The 14014-nt window shown below is 35.4% G+C and overlaps 1 protein-coding gene across 1 annotated transcript in view; it reads right to left on the bottom strand.

Annotated features, from left to right (window-relative positions):
• Nucleotides 1-4866: 4866 nt before the first annotated feature.
• Nucleotides 4867-14014, bottom strand: part of LOC108667844 (CDGSH iron-sulfur domain-containing protein 2 homolog B) — an 11764-nt gene continuing 2616 nt past the window's right edge. The window contains exons 2-4 of the mRNA XM_018154936.2: nucleotides 7997-8079; nucleotides 6121-6240; nucleotides 4867-5556 (exon numbers count right to left, since the gene is read on the bottom strand). Of these exons, the coding sequence (XP_018010425.1) occupies nucleotides 5473-5556; nucleotides 6121-6240; nucleotides 7997-8079 (287 nt within the window). The 3' untranslated portion in view covers nucleotides 4867-5472. The remainder of the gene's footprint in view (nucleotides 5557-6120; nucleotides 6241-7996; nucleotides 8080-14014) is intronic.

Below are 14014 nucleotides of genomic sequence, written 5' to 3'. Positions count from 1 at the left end.
AGTGATATAAATTCGGAATTTTAGACTAAAAAGTTCATAAGAGTAAGAAACGCGAGTTAGGCGTCGGTCAGACGAGAGGGGCGCAGAGCAGGGCGAGGTCGATACCTGCACCTCCGTCACCGAAGAGAGAGGCGCTAAGAGAGCGCCCGAGGGAAGGTGAGGGCAAGCGTGAGGGATGCACAGCGTGGGCAGCCGCCATATTGATCCCCAGAACGTGAGGAAGTGAGGGGAGGCGGAGCTGCCCTCGTATTGGCAGCCCTACGCACGAGGGGCGTTTCAAGCAGCGGGCACCTCCGGGCAAGAGAGCCGCAGCAAACCCATTTCTTGTAAATTAACCGATCTCATGGCAGAAAACTTGGCTGCATTTTTTTCATATAATATTTGCAAATGCACAGCTAACAACGTACTTCGGATTCAGGCAAAATAATGTAGGCAGTATTTAAATAACCAAGCAGAGGAACCCAAGTAGAGAATGCATGCCCAAAATAGATAGTCACGAGTAGTTTGTTAAATCCATTAGAGTAACTCTTTGCGTTGTAGTCGAGCCTGCTGAGACTGCCTGTTACCAAGGCATTATTTCTATCTTGGCAATCAGCAAAGGTGAATGCGTGTGCTAAAGCAAGCATCAAGTTTCTATTAACCTTAGATTACATAGAAACAGTGCAACAATATTTCTGAGAAGCTACAGCTGAGCACGTAACGATGAAGTATTCTTTACTGATCAATTCAGCACTGAGTTCACCACTTACCGATCAACAAGTAAAGAACGAGCAAGACAAGTGACGTCACATGACAAACATTTTCGCTTTAGTGTCGTAAGATAGACATTTCTCAGTTCGAGCATATATATATACGTATATACGCAGCTGGATAAACATGTTATGACTCTTTTTTGATATGAAATGTCCAAAAACAATTACAAATCACTATTAAACTCACAAACATAACTCGGACTCTCATTGTAATTTTAAAATTTATGATTGATTTGCATTACTCGATGAAACGGCATTCTCATCGGACAAACTGACAGTTCTAGCAAAATGGCTCATATGCATACTTCCCAGTCGTAAATTCTGTCTCAGTTCATGTAATGCTCATATCCACTTAAATTTATTTTTATTTTCCCTGTATACACTGGATAAAATCATGGAGTGGTCATCTCCATTTCGGTTGTGGTGATGTTTAGGTATTTCATGAAACATTCATGTTAATTTCAAGCTGTGGCAAAATCATTTCAAGTAATGAAGATGTTCATTTCGCAATAAATTAATAGTTGATACTCAACGCTATCGAATGCTTAATGATATTTCGAAAAATTCAAGTTGTACACAGGAGATATCCTATTTGTCTGCTGACAGAACGATTTTTATGCGTTACGGTTAGATCATGCGCGTTTACAAACTTGAAACTGAAGAGTCAAATACTGACTTGCTTGCCTACTACAGTATAGTCGGCGTTCCCGCACAAAAAATATACAATCCTCTACTGCAGTTTTTATGGTAAACTTCTCAACTTCTGTGTTGGGAAATTTTTCCCAACCGGACTTCTTCGAGCACTACGCTTAAGAAGTAGACGACGCTCTTTTACATGTATAATGGAGCTGTAGCTTTGAGCGAAAAGCGACTATGTCAAACTACGTGTACTAGTTCTGTTAATTTTCATAGCCATTTGCAATGTTTCGTTTAGCTGGTTAACTTAAAATGGTCTTTATATCGTTGTGCATGATATTTGAGTAAAAAATTTAAATTACAGGCTGTCTTTTTGATAAAAGTCTTTGAATCACAGTGGCACGCCCGCTCAATTTACTATTTACTACTTCCCTTCGGGTCGAGCATATATATTTAGCATATCAACTTGAACATTAGCAGAGGTGCATTGTTTACGCTCTCTTGTAAATGCTATCCAGCGATTTTAATTGGCGGGCCTAAGTCGGATTCATGCCTTAAACTTACTCCCTTAACTTATGTCTAACCATAACCCTAAAGCCCTTTTCACACACGACGGCAAATGCCGCATGCGTAAAAAAACGCAACGGTATTTACCGCACAATCATTCACAATTAAGAGGCGGCTTTTACGCTTGAATCTATCAGATTTGCAGTGCTGTTCTCCGAAAGTGGTGATCGGTTTCGGTGAGCTCTATATAAGTGGCTGCTCTAAGTATGAAAGAAGGCTCTCCTGTTCAAGGCTGTTGTACTTGTTGCATAATAGACAGCGAAGGAGGAAAAGATTAAGGCGGTGCTGGGTTCACGATAAAGTACATTTAAGACCCCGAGTAGGAGAATTGGCCACACTATTTAATGAAGTAAGAGGAGATGAAGCCAAATTCTTCAATTATTTCCGTATGTCAACAGAAAGTTTCGACGAATTGTCTGTACCAGTCGACCCGCTGTCTGTACTAGACTATTATAGGATGTGCGTCAAAAGCCGCACAGTGTGAAGGGTTGGACAAGATTACATTGAATGCCATTGAAGCTAAACTGTAGCGGCAAATGCCGCAGCAGTTTTGTAAGAACGCACGCAGCCAGCAACGTCAAATTTGACGCTCCGTTAAAAGACGTCGTGTGTGAATAGCAGTGAATATTACGTATGTCCGCTGAGGTTCGACGTGAAATACGGCTGCATTTTTTGACGCATGCGGCTTTTCACGTCGTGTGCGAAAAGGGCTTAGGTGCCATTGTGTTCAAACAGTTCATCTAACATTGGCGATGTTGAACTTGCCACTTGATCGGTTAAATTCCTTAAACTTTACCTTTATCCAATCCATCATATATCTGAAAGCGCTATATATGCGCATTTATTTTAATTGAACAAGGCGAGATCTCTGTCCTTCTTGATATATATTATGGTAACCGATAAGCTGCTATAAGGGTTGCTGGTATATATTGAAACTCTTAACCAAGAGTACGTTTTTGTTTTTAGTATACACCTTGACGGCAGATTGTTGGACACCATCCTGTTATTGCTGCGTTCTGCAGGAGGCGCTACGGGTAAACTAAATTGGCGGCCTTATTTCTTTATTTTTTCAACCTGCAAATACCTCACAGCTGCAGCGTCAAAGATGAATCAAATTTATTGGAATCAACGTTCTTTAATCGTTTAAACCCTTCCTAACTTTGTCAACTGAGGATACTCACAGAGGCTTTCCTCATGTATAGAAAAATTCCCTATATCTGATTTCTGCATCATGCAATAAACAACTCTCAACGAAAACGCATAAGCAAACTTTGGAAAAATGGTTACATACTTGTAGTTGTACGGATTGTCTTCTGTTGGTTTCGGAGTTGACAAATTCCGTGCATATATCATCCTTAGTTGAGGTGAAATGTCCGACAAAAAAATTATGCAGGGCTCGATTCGAGGACTGTGTTACTTATTTGATTGGTTATTTATCATCACAGTTATTAATTTAAATAATGAAGGACATCATGTAGTACTTTCAATTCAGTAACCCTTGCCTTTTTAATAAATGTCAAAGGAGTCAAACTCTCAACAACAAATGAAACTTCATGCCAGTCAAATTTAATCGTGATTGTAATAATACTCTTCCTTTGCAGAAAATATTTGAGAAAAATGCGAGTATGGAATTGATTCAACTCGTACTACGTTCTCAGAGCATTAGTTTAAATTTTGTTAACGATAAAAAAATGTTATGAATCCATTAATGTTTCTTATTAGAAGCTATCATATCTAACAGTTGCATGTTCAATTGCACTCGTCGCTGCGCAAGCATTATTATACAAACATCACCGTCTGGGGAACGATCAAAACCTTTGTAAGGGGTTGACGGCGCGTCAAATAATACTCTTCTTCACACGGCTGTAAAGCTCAGTGAGAAATTCACTAAGCCTTTTACAATTATGTTCTGGAATAATCATCATTGAATTTCCCTTTGGACATAAATTTTCTCTAAGTTTAAAGTATCTTTCCGATAGTTGTGATTAATGCGCGTCCATGAGAAGTTTAGGAAGAACATGTGTTGCATCCGCCCTTTAAAGGAAGAATGATTAATATCTGTTGTTTAGCCATTACTACTGTTATTAATCAACAATATTCTTCTTGCAAGTTCATATTATATTCGGTTATTTTTATAATTTTTGGCCAAGATTTATAACTTATTTGTTGCAGTTAATTTAAATGTAATGTGGTGCAAATTGAGTCCTGGCTGACGGCTTCCATCCGACAAGTGTCAACAAGACTGAACCGGTAATTTTTGACTCTGAGGAGTTAAAATCAGAGATCAAACATTTTCTCATGTTTGTAAACGAGCATCAAATGAATAATTGCGTCTACCAAAGCGCGAACAGCCATCGAGTCCGCATCTCGTTATCTTTTCACAGATTCTCAGGGTGAAGGCAACAATCATGCCGCTCCACAAATTCATTGAAATATGACCGTTTGAAAAAAAAAAATAATTACCAGTAAATTTCATACCAAATCTACTGGATCAATTGGAAGGCTGTAATGTAAAGAGAAAAATCTCATACAATGGCACAAACAATTGTGTTGTGAAATGTTAACATATAAAATTCTTCATTGAAAACAATAATCGGTGCTTAAGGTATTTAGCTGACAAGCTTTCAAAATAAAAGTAATAGACAGCTTGTCAGGAAAAAGCTGACAAGCTTTCAAACTTTAGTGCGTCGAACACTTGAGAGAAATTACGAATAGTAATAGAGCATTGTTATAACGAATTGGTACGCAGTTTTACATATGGAGAAAACCTAACATTTCTTACCCCCGATGAAATGTAATCATCATATAGGTAAATGTAGGAACAAATTTTACAACAAAGGAAGCCGTAGCATTGCCAGCAATAAATATGTCGCACAGAAAAAAAATTAGTTGAATTAAATGAATGCAAATGTTTCCAATAATAGTTTAATAGTAGATCAGTGACACGATGAACAGAAATTGGAAGCCAAATCAAATCTCATTAATTGTCCGTTTTGATGATGAAACTCATTACTATCATTTAGCAAAATTCAAATTTACGACGGTCATAACTAAACTCAAGACCACAATGCAGCCGCAACATGAGTCTCTTCCAACAAATTCACTAGAATAGATGAGCATTCAATACTGTTTATAGAAAGATAATAGAGATATGCTATGATATTGATCGAGATGCCAACATCTCGAGAAAGAATGAGTTTATATAGCTGCACAATTAATTTGACTAAATATGCCCCGCCAGGTCAATGGAGAAAATTTAGAACCAAACGTTTTATGAGAATCTTTCAATTCAATCACAATCTTTTCCTGTAGATCATTTGTAAAATAAAAATAGCCACATCATTCATCCACAACATCTGAATAATATATAACTGTAGGACTTATTTTGCCCCTAATCATAATTCAGAGTTAACACTTGAGACAGCTCTATTAATGTACAGTTGAAATGCCAGCCCAGTATAGTTTCTCCAAGTGTCGCTAGCTCAACAAATTGTTCCATCAAAGCAAGACCACAAAATTAACTCTTCTTAACCAGCAGAGGTCCAACATTGTCGCCAGTGGTTTCATTGTGCTTGTTGTGAGACCCATCGCAGTAAGGGAACTGAAAATAATAAAAAGTTTAATGAATGCACATATGTTATGTATAAAATTGGGAGTACGTACAGTATAAAATTACAAGAATTTCTGCATAAACCGGACTATTAAATACTTTGAGGCATACAAATTAATCTTATTGCATAGTTAGCATGTAATCAACATATTGTAAAGCATTATTTCATAAAAATTAATCATGATAAGCATTCTTCAAAACATAAAAATATTGTAAAAACAGGAATATTTCAATTTTTATGGAATGGTGCGCAGAGGGTTTAGCATTTAGATGATCAAGTTTTTGCAACTGAGAAGATACCTTACACCTTTGAAAATAAATTTTTCTACTTTGCAAATCTTTATCAATGATACGTCATAAATAATCAATCCAGCATAAAAAAAGATCTGGAAACATACAAGGAAACCAACTGCAAGACTATTCATCACATCACTCAATATTCGAATACTTCAATGCAATACACAAGTATGTAATAGATAGAGCTTATAAAGAACAAACTGAGGAAAAAGCTCAAGGAAATAGAAAAGGTTTAATTGCTTGAATTATTGCATGCACCTTTTCACTCCTCCAGCAACGACAGAAGGCTTTCTGGTTACCAATCTCTTCTATGTCAACAGTGTTGACAACTTTAGCTTCGTTCTTGCGGATGCATGGGTTTACTTGAGCACCACAAGTCTGAAAATTAATAATAATTTGTAATACAAGTGGAAATTAATTTCTTGGGAAAAATGAGAAAACAATGGCTGACCATAAGTTTTTAGCATGATTAAGCCATATATACAACATTATCCTGGCCACTTTTCAAAAGACTCCTCAATGTCTACAAATTCCTTGTGAATTACATTCAAAGTTGCACTGGGCACCTGCCCAGAGAGCTACCCACCTATCCACACAGAACCTGGTCTGGGCTGTCTAACATAAAAAACCCATAGAGTGAAAATAGGGGTTTCACTAAATGCATCAAATTGATTTTATGGTTCTGAATTTCAAAAACAATACTGGATAAAAGCTAGCAAGGAAATATCTATTAAGCTTTCTTGAATAAAAACAGTTAACTCATATGAATACTGCAAGCCCCTATAAAAATCTTAACTTGCTCTACAGTCATTTAGGACCTATCACAATGACATGATAACAAAAAGTGACCACCAGATATCTCCTATGTATCGAAGCCCATTTTGTGATTTTGTCTAAATTCTTAGGAATTTTTGTCACATCATGGCTAGAGAAATAGAGTTCACAGAGTTTTTGTAACTATTTTATGTTAGCCCAACCTGAACTATAGGTTTAATATAAACTTCAACATTGGTGTTAACTTAACCTAAATAGTGTAGCTTATAAATATGAAATAGAAATACACCCAGATTAGTCGTAAAAACAATTATTTTCCCAATTATATTTACCGTACCAACACTATGAATTTTGAGACTATACCTTCATGTTTGATATAGGTTATTTTTTTCTAACCAACTCAATAGTCCATGAAACAAGTTTTAAAAAAATTAGGCATTACTAAAGGCCCACAGTCAATAGACTCATCACTTTTGTCATGTATACATATAACCACTTGATAATTTGGCTCATTAAATAGATTCACATCTAAAAATTCTTTCCAAAAAAGAATGGTAACAAAAAAGGAAGGCCAAACCGTCGATGTATATATTATTTTAAAGACATGATGCACTCAGGGAATTTCTTTGCTAGTGGATTTTTCTGCACACTAGGTTTTGCTAGGAACATGTGGATTTTTTTAATTTTGCATAATTTAGTTTCCTGGTTAGCAGCCCTCGTTAGTTGTGGCAATGCACAAGCCTAGAAATTACTGAGCATGTACAATAGTAGAAACCTCAAGGTTTGACACAAATTCAAAATGCTTAGTCCAATTTTCAAAAGTTATGGTAAAAAACTGAAAATTGTTTTTAGAGGCTTTCAATATATGAGTTTGGAGAAACAACAAACCTTCAGAACTGGGTTAGTTGATTCAATACATATCTTTTACATTGATTTGTAGTCTGACACAGTTACTCTGACATCTATCTGACATCTATCTGATAGATCACTGTTGTGATGCAACACTGTTTGTGCTTGAATGGTGATACAAGTTAATTATGCATCACTGGCTTACTGTTTAAAAATTGACAATTATTTGATTAAAAGCTAAGGTAAATGTAATAAAGGTTGATACTTGATACTCTCCTGCATAAAATTTGTAATAATCAACATAACTGAAAATAACTTTGAGCTGGTTATTAATGATATACGGTAAGTTAAAAAAAAAACATTTTGCCATTTTACCAGGATATTTTCAATAAAACCCTGGCCCCCTGGGTTTTACATTAAATGTGCAATTTAATGAAAACTCTAGTTTTTTGCAACTCTGATTACATTACATCAAATATTACCTTCTCCCAGTTAGAGATGGTAAACTCACCTTTTTGTCCAGGAAAGTTTTTGCAGAGTAGCCAATGGCAACACAAGCCACTCCAAATGGCAGCAAAGCCATCCACTGCTCTCCTGGAAAACATAGCCACATCAATAAAGTTATCAATAATCATAGTAACAATGTCTAATGAAGAAGTTGTCATTTATTGACATCCCTCAAGCTGCAGGATAACTGGACATTTGAAGATTTCTGGACAATATAAACAATTCAGTAGATGTTAAAAAAAATTTACTTGTTTTATGAACAAATTTAGAGATAATGCATGGAGAATTATGAAGAAAATCGGATATTTCCACATGCAACAAAATTAACCCTATTATGATGCCAGCACACATGATTTTTTATTACCATTTTGCCTCTATGAACACCCAGAGCATAAAGATAAGAGCTTTTTATAGCACAGAGCATTAATGATACCCAAAGAAATTGTAGGTATAATAAAATATAAGTTTAAAAATTACTTTTCAAAGACAACACTTCTAAAGAATCCAATGTCTCCAATGTTACATATGTACCGGTACAATAAATTTCCAATTCTATTTTCGAATATTAAAAAATTAATTTTCCAATTTTCTTAATATATAAAAATTTATTTCTAAATTATTTATTCTGTCAATTGATTCACACATTGCCACCAACTTCACACAAGTATGCAAAATTTCAGATCAATTGGACAGGTAAAAGTATGTCAAATATCAATTATGAGATTTGTAGCTGACAAAATTATTTCTTCAATTTTTTAATATTGAAAAAAATTTTTACTTATTAAAATTATTTATTTTTCAATTGATTCATGCATTATCTCCAACTTTATGCAAGTGTGCAAAATTTCAGATTGATAGGATAAGTAGAAGTGTGTTAAATTTTGATTATAACATTTGTGGCAGACAAACAAACAACAAGGAGTGAAGTTAAAGAGAAGTGTTGTAATAATACCGTATGAGTTCAAAATTTTCTTTTAAAAGACAACACTTCTATAGAATCCAGTGTCTCCTATGTTACACATCTACAATGAATTTCTAATTTTATTATCATATATTACAAAAATTAATTTTATAAATCATTAATATGATTTATAATTAAAAAAATTTCATATGATTTATTCTGCCAATTGATTCATGCATTGTCTCCGCCTTCACACAACTGTGTAAAATTTTGGATTGATTGGTCAGGTAGAAGTGTGTTAAATATTGATTTATAAGATTTGTAACAAACAAACAAACAATTTCAAAGACAACACTTCTAAAGAATCCAGTGTCTCCAATGTTACATATGTACAATAAATTTCCAATTCTATTTTCAGTATTAAAAAATTAATTTTTCAATTTTCTTAATATATAAAAATTTCTTTCTAAATTATTTATTCTGTCAATTGATTCACGCATTGCCACCAACTTCACACAAGTATGCAAAATTTCAGATCAATTGGACAGGTAAAAGTATGTCAAATATCAATTATGAGATTTGTAGCTGACAAAATTATTTCTTCAATTTTTTAATATTGAAAAAAATTTTTACTTGTTAAAATTATTCATTTTTCAATTGATTCATGCATTATCTCCAACTTTATGCAAGTGTGCAAAATTTCAGATTGATAGGATAAGTAGAAGTGTGTTAAATTTTGATTATAACATTTGTGGCAGACAAACAAACAACAAGGAGTGAAGTTAAAGAGAAGTGTTGTAATAATACCGTATGAGTTCAAAATTTTCTTTTAAAAGACAACACTTCTATAGAATCCAGTGTCTCCTATGTTACACATCTACAATGAATTTCTAATTTTATTATCATATATTACAAAAATTAATTTTATATATCATTAATATAATTAAAAAAATTTCAAACGATTTATTCTGCCAATTGATTCATGCATTGTCTCCGCCTTCACGCAACTGTGTAAAATTTTGGATTGATTGGTCAGGTAGAAGTGTGTTAAATATTGATTTATAAGATTTGTAACAAACAAACAAACAAACAACAAGAAGTGAAGTTAAAGAGAAGTGTTGTAAAAACTGTAAGGGATCTTTTACTTTTTCCATTACTGGTATCCATGGTGCAATTCTATAGTTAATATAAAAGAATATACCATCAAACGGGATAATAAGGGACAGTTTTGAGCATTTTTTGTTAATAACTTCTTATCATTAAACATTTCATAAACAAGTTTGGGATCATTTTCAAGCTCTTTGCGAGGGCTATAGAATGGCATCTAAACAAAAATTCCATATGCTATTAGTAAGGCGCCAGACACAAAATAAAAGCATCCCGGATTACTCCTGGGAATGGGGTAATCCAGGATACTTGAAAAAAAATTCAATTTTAGAATGTTAGAAGCATTAAAAGTGTACACATCCATTACTAACAGTACTCTGAAGTCCTCCTCTTCCTTTGTATATGATGTAGATGCAGAATAAATGACATTTTCTGCGTTTTTCACTTGTTTTTCTATTATTGATATGTTTCTTCTGTATCTGTAAGCTTGCAGGAGGGCTTGTAATTTCACAACATTTTAATTGGGTCAAGTGAAGTCACTATAACAAAAAGAAATTGTAAAAAAATACCTGAAACAGAAAGGAATATCTTAATTACAACCATAATATTTTTTGGAGAAATGAATCATAGTTTAGGTTAATTACTTTTCAATCTATGTTGCCCAGTGCACAATTCTATCTATGGCTTCCTATGCACAAGTTTGTGATGACTGATGATGCATCAATTTTTCATTGAATGAATTTTTTTTGCTGAGCAAGGTACTAAATGTAATCAAAAGTTTTTGTTGTTAATTGATTTTTCGGTTAACTGGTTGCTAATTGAGGTTCTACTGTAAATGGGTTTTTAATGGGTCTACTGTAAATGAGTCCCTTATTACCCCAGGGGGTGTCGCTTATTACCCTGTTGTGTTGGTATTATTTTGATTGTGGTATTTTGAGATTTTAGACCAATTAATGCTCCTTTACAGACTGCTCCACAGCACACTAGAACAACTCCTCTCACAAGACACAACTGAATACCAAGTAAACAAAAGACAGCATTAGCCAGCGCGCTTCAGTTCAATGGACAATGAATTTGAATTTCTTCAGAATAAATAGCCATATTGAAGGGAAATTTCAAGGCATCAATTGGCTAGAAATATTTAAAATTCATGTTTCTGCATAGACTTGAATGCAGTCAGGGTGCATACTGGTATTTAGAAAAAAAATTCCATGACTTTTCCATGACACTCAAATCTCCATGACCATCAATATAATTTTTCAAGACTCATACACGACAGGTTTAGCATGACTGAAAGAGTAACCGTGCATATTCTATCATCTCCTACAGATGATAAATAGCAAACATGTAAATGCATAGAGCATGCAGACACAGAGGAACAAAAATGACACATATCTGAAAATCAAGCCCACACTAGTATTATTTTGAATTCAATAGTGTCAAATCGCAACAAATATTGAGTAATGCACACAAGATTGTACATGATTATGTCAATACAGTTCAGAACACTGTTCAACACCACTACCCTAACATTCAAATGGCAGCTATTTCATCACCTTCTTAGTGCATTTTTTCATTTATGGAAAAATACCATATTGTGCTCATCATGTCCATCCGTCCATCTGTCCGTGATTTCACATTTTTGTTGATTTTGAAAAAATCCACTCACTTTTACTCACTACAGTGAGTACTGAGTAATTTTTTAATTGTCAGCTCAATAGTGCCTGGCTTAGTTTTCAGAGATCGTCTCGTGGCGTTGAACATTGCGATAATTTATATTCAAATCCCCCTTTCTCTCCATTGCTTCTGCATATTCCTCTGCTGCTTGCTCAAGCGCCTTGATACCCTCCTCCGTGTGCCTTTCTTCTTCTTCAGTTCATCTAGCTCATCCAATAAAGCCTTCCTCTTCTGGGTTTTCTGGGCCTTTGCATTCTGCTCTTTCTCTTGCCAAATAAGTATTGTAGGCTGTTTAGGCACTGCATGCTGCAAGCAGCATCTTCTTGGTGATGGCCATCTTGTCCAGGCCATCAACATGTGCAACAGGATCAACTACAGCATGCAGGGCAACCACCGTTTGCTCTTTCATTTTGTGCGTCACAATTTCCTTGTGGAACGAAAACCCACTTTCAACCATGGCTTGGTCATGAGACAGGAGCATGAGCATCTGCACTACATTCCAGAGCTTCTTCTAGGTGCTCTTTGATGAAATGACATGCCAAAAAGTGTCCAGTCAATCAGAAGTTGAAAATGCTTGAAACTGTTTGTTCAGTTCATGGCAGTGTTGTGATTTATCTCTAAAATTGCACATCTCATTGCACAACACCATCCATATCTGTGTTAGAGAATCTCTTGGCATCAACAAGCAAAGTGAGACAGTTCATAAACTGTGTCTTGTTGGCTTCCTTATAGTCCTTCATGAAGACTTTTGTCACCAGCAATCTCAGGTTCCTACCAAGGCCATACCTGATATGGCACTTGTCCAGTGGACTACAGCCTGCATGAAGTCCCGCGCTTGTGTCTTGAAAATGAGAACTTTCAGTGCACTTGCCTTCTTGTCCGCAAGCTATTTTTTTACCACAGTTGTGGCCATGTAACTGACATCAACCTTATTGAGGGAAATAAAAACTTCTTTTGTTCCATGACTTTCCATGACCTGAAATGAAATTCAATGACTTTCCAGGCCTGGAAAATTAAAAATCAAATTCCGTGACTTTCCAGGTTTTCCATGACCGGTACGCACCCTAAATGCTGTTAAGATTGAGAAACTTCAATGTATCTCTCTCATTATATATACTTNAATTACATTAAAAGATTGTGTGTTGAGAAGGCTAAGGGAATGTGTGTAGAAGCGGTGAAGTGTGTGAGACACTTTGTTCTCGAGACCGACCATTGTTTACGTTGAACGTAGGCAAGCCATTACGAGGAAAATTTCTTCATTTAAGGGATTCGGCGTCTCTTTCGAGGGCAAAGGCAAACTGTGCGCGCTGGCGACGTATATAAGGAGCGTATCTTGATTCTTTGTTCTTAATTTAGTGGTCACGGTCACGGAACACAGTCTGCAATGTGCGGATGTTGTGACGGCTGCGGCCGTGAGGCCAGCGGTTACGCCCGTATTCGAACATTAACGGTCGCTAGTGTCCGATGTCAATCGGGCGTCTCATTCCATTCTTTATAATTATATTCTAAGATTTGATAATTTGTAATTGAGACATTATATTCACTAGACGCTGTCTCTTATACACATCTAGATGTGTATAAGAGACAGTTTCTAACCTATTAGATATGCAAACTTTTTAAATGTTCTATTGTGTTACGTAGCCTCAGTATTAGGCCTTTGATGGCCATTGACAAAATTTTTCTATGTCAAATCGTTTTTGAGTTTCGGGGTTTTTTGTTAAAAAAACGAAAAGTGGTCAAAGTTACCCCACCGGTCAAAGTAACCCCATTTTACGGTACTAAGAAACCTACCAACCAACGACTGGAAAACCTACCAACCAATGAGTGGCATGTGGATTTTCAATGACCAGATGACCCCTGAGATACTATTACAATGACTCTAATGCCGCACTATGAAACTTGACTGGTCTACTTATGGGATTCAAAAATGAACTTGAGGGAGAGTCTAAAAAACTCTCTGCTTTGCCACTATGGACTCTGACCGCTTTGACATGATCACAACTATGCGTGATCTTCAACAAAATGTTTATTGTAAACACGGTATATTACCTACATCACATTAAGGATGCATTGAGGAATGAAAAACTATAAAAAACTAACCGTAAATTCCGATTGCTGTGTGAGCTGTATTGGAATACAACACGGCTTTGAATTAGAACACTAATGAATATTGAACACTACTTAATTACGTGTTTAATTAACAACTATCAAGCTTTTAATTAGGCAAATATTAATTTTTGTACACAGCTTGGAACGATCTGTGTGTGTCCAATTCAAGTTGTGACGGAATTAGTTTTCATGTGTCTAAATCCATTTCTCAACTTAATCATCTATTAA

The sequence above is a fragment of the Hyalella azteca genome, unplaced genomic scaffold, assembly GCF_000764305.2.
Source record: "Hyalella azteca isolate HAZT.00-mixed unplaced genomic scaffold, Hazt_2.0.2 contig17430, whole genome shotgun sequence".
NCBI lineage: Eukaryota > Metazoa > Arthropoda > Malacostraca > Amphipoda > Hyalellidae > Hyalella > Hyalella azteca.
The sequence above is the reverse complement of the archived record's forward strand: the minus strand, read 5'-3'. Positions and strand labels throughout refer to the sequence as shown.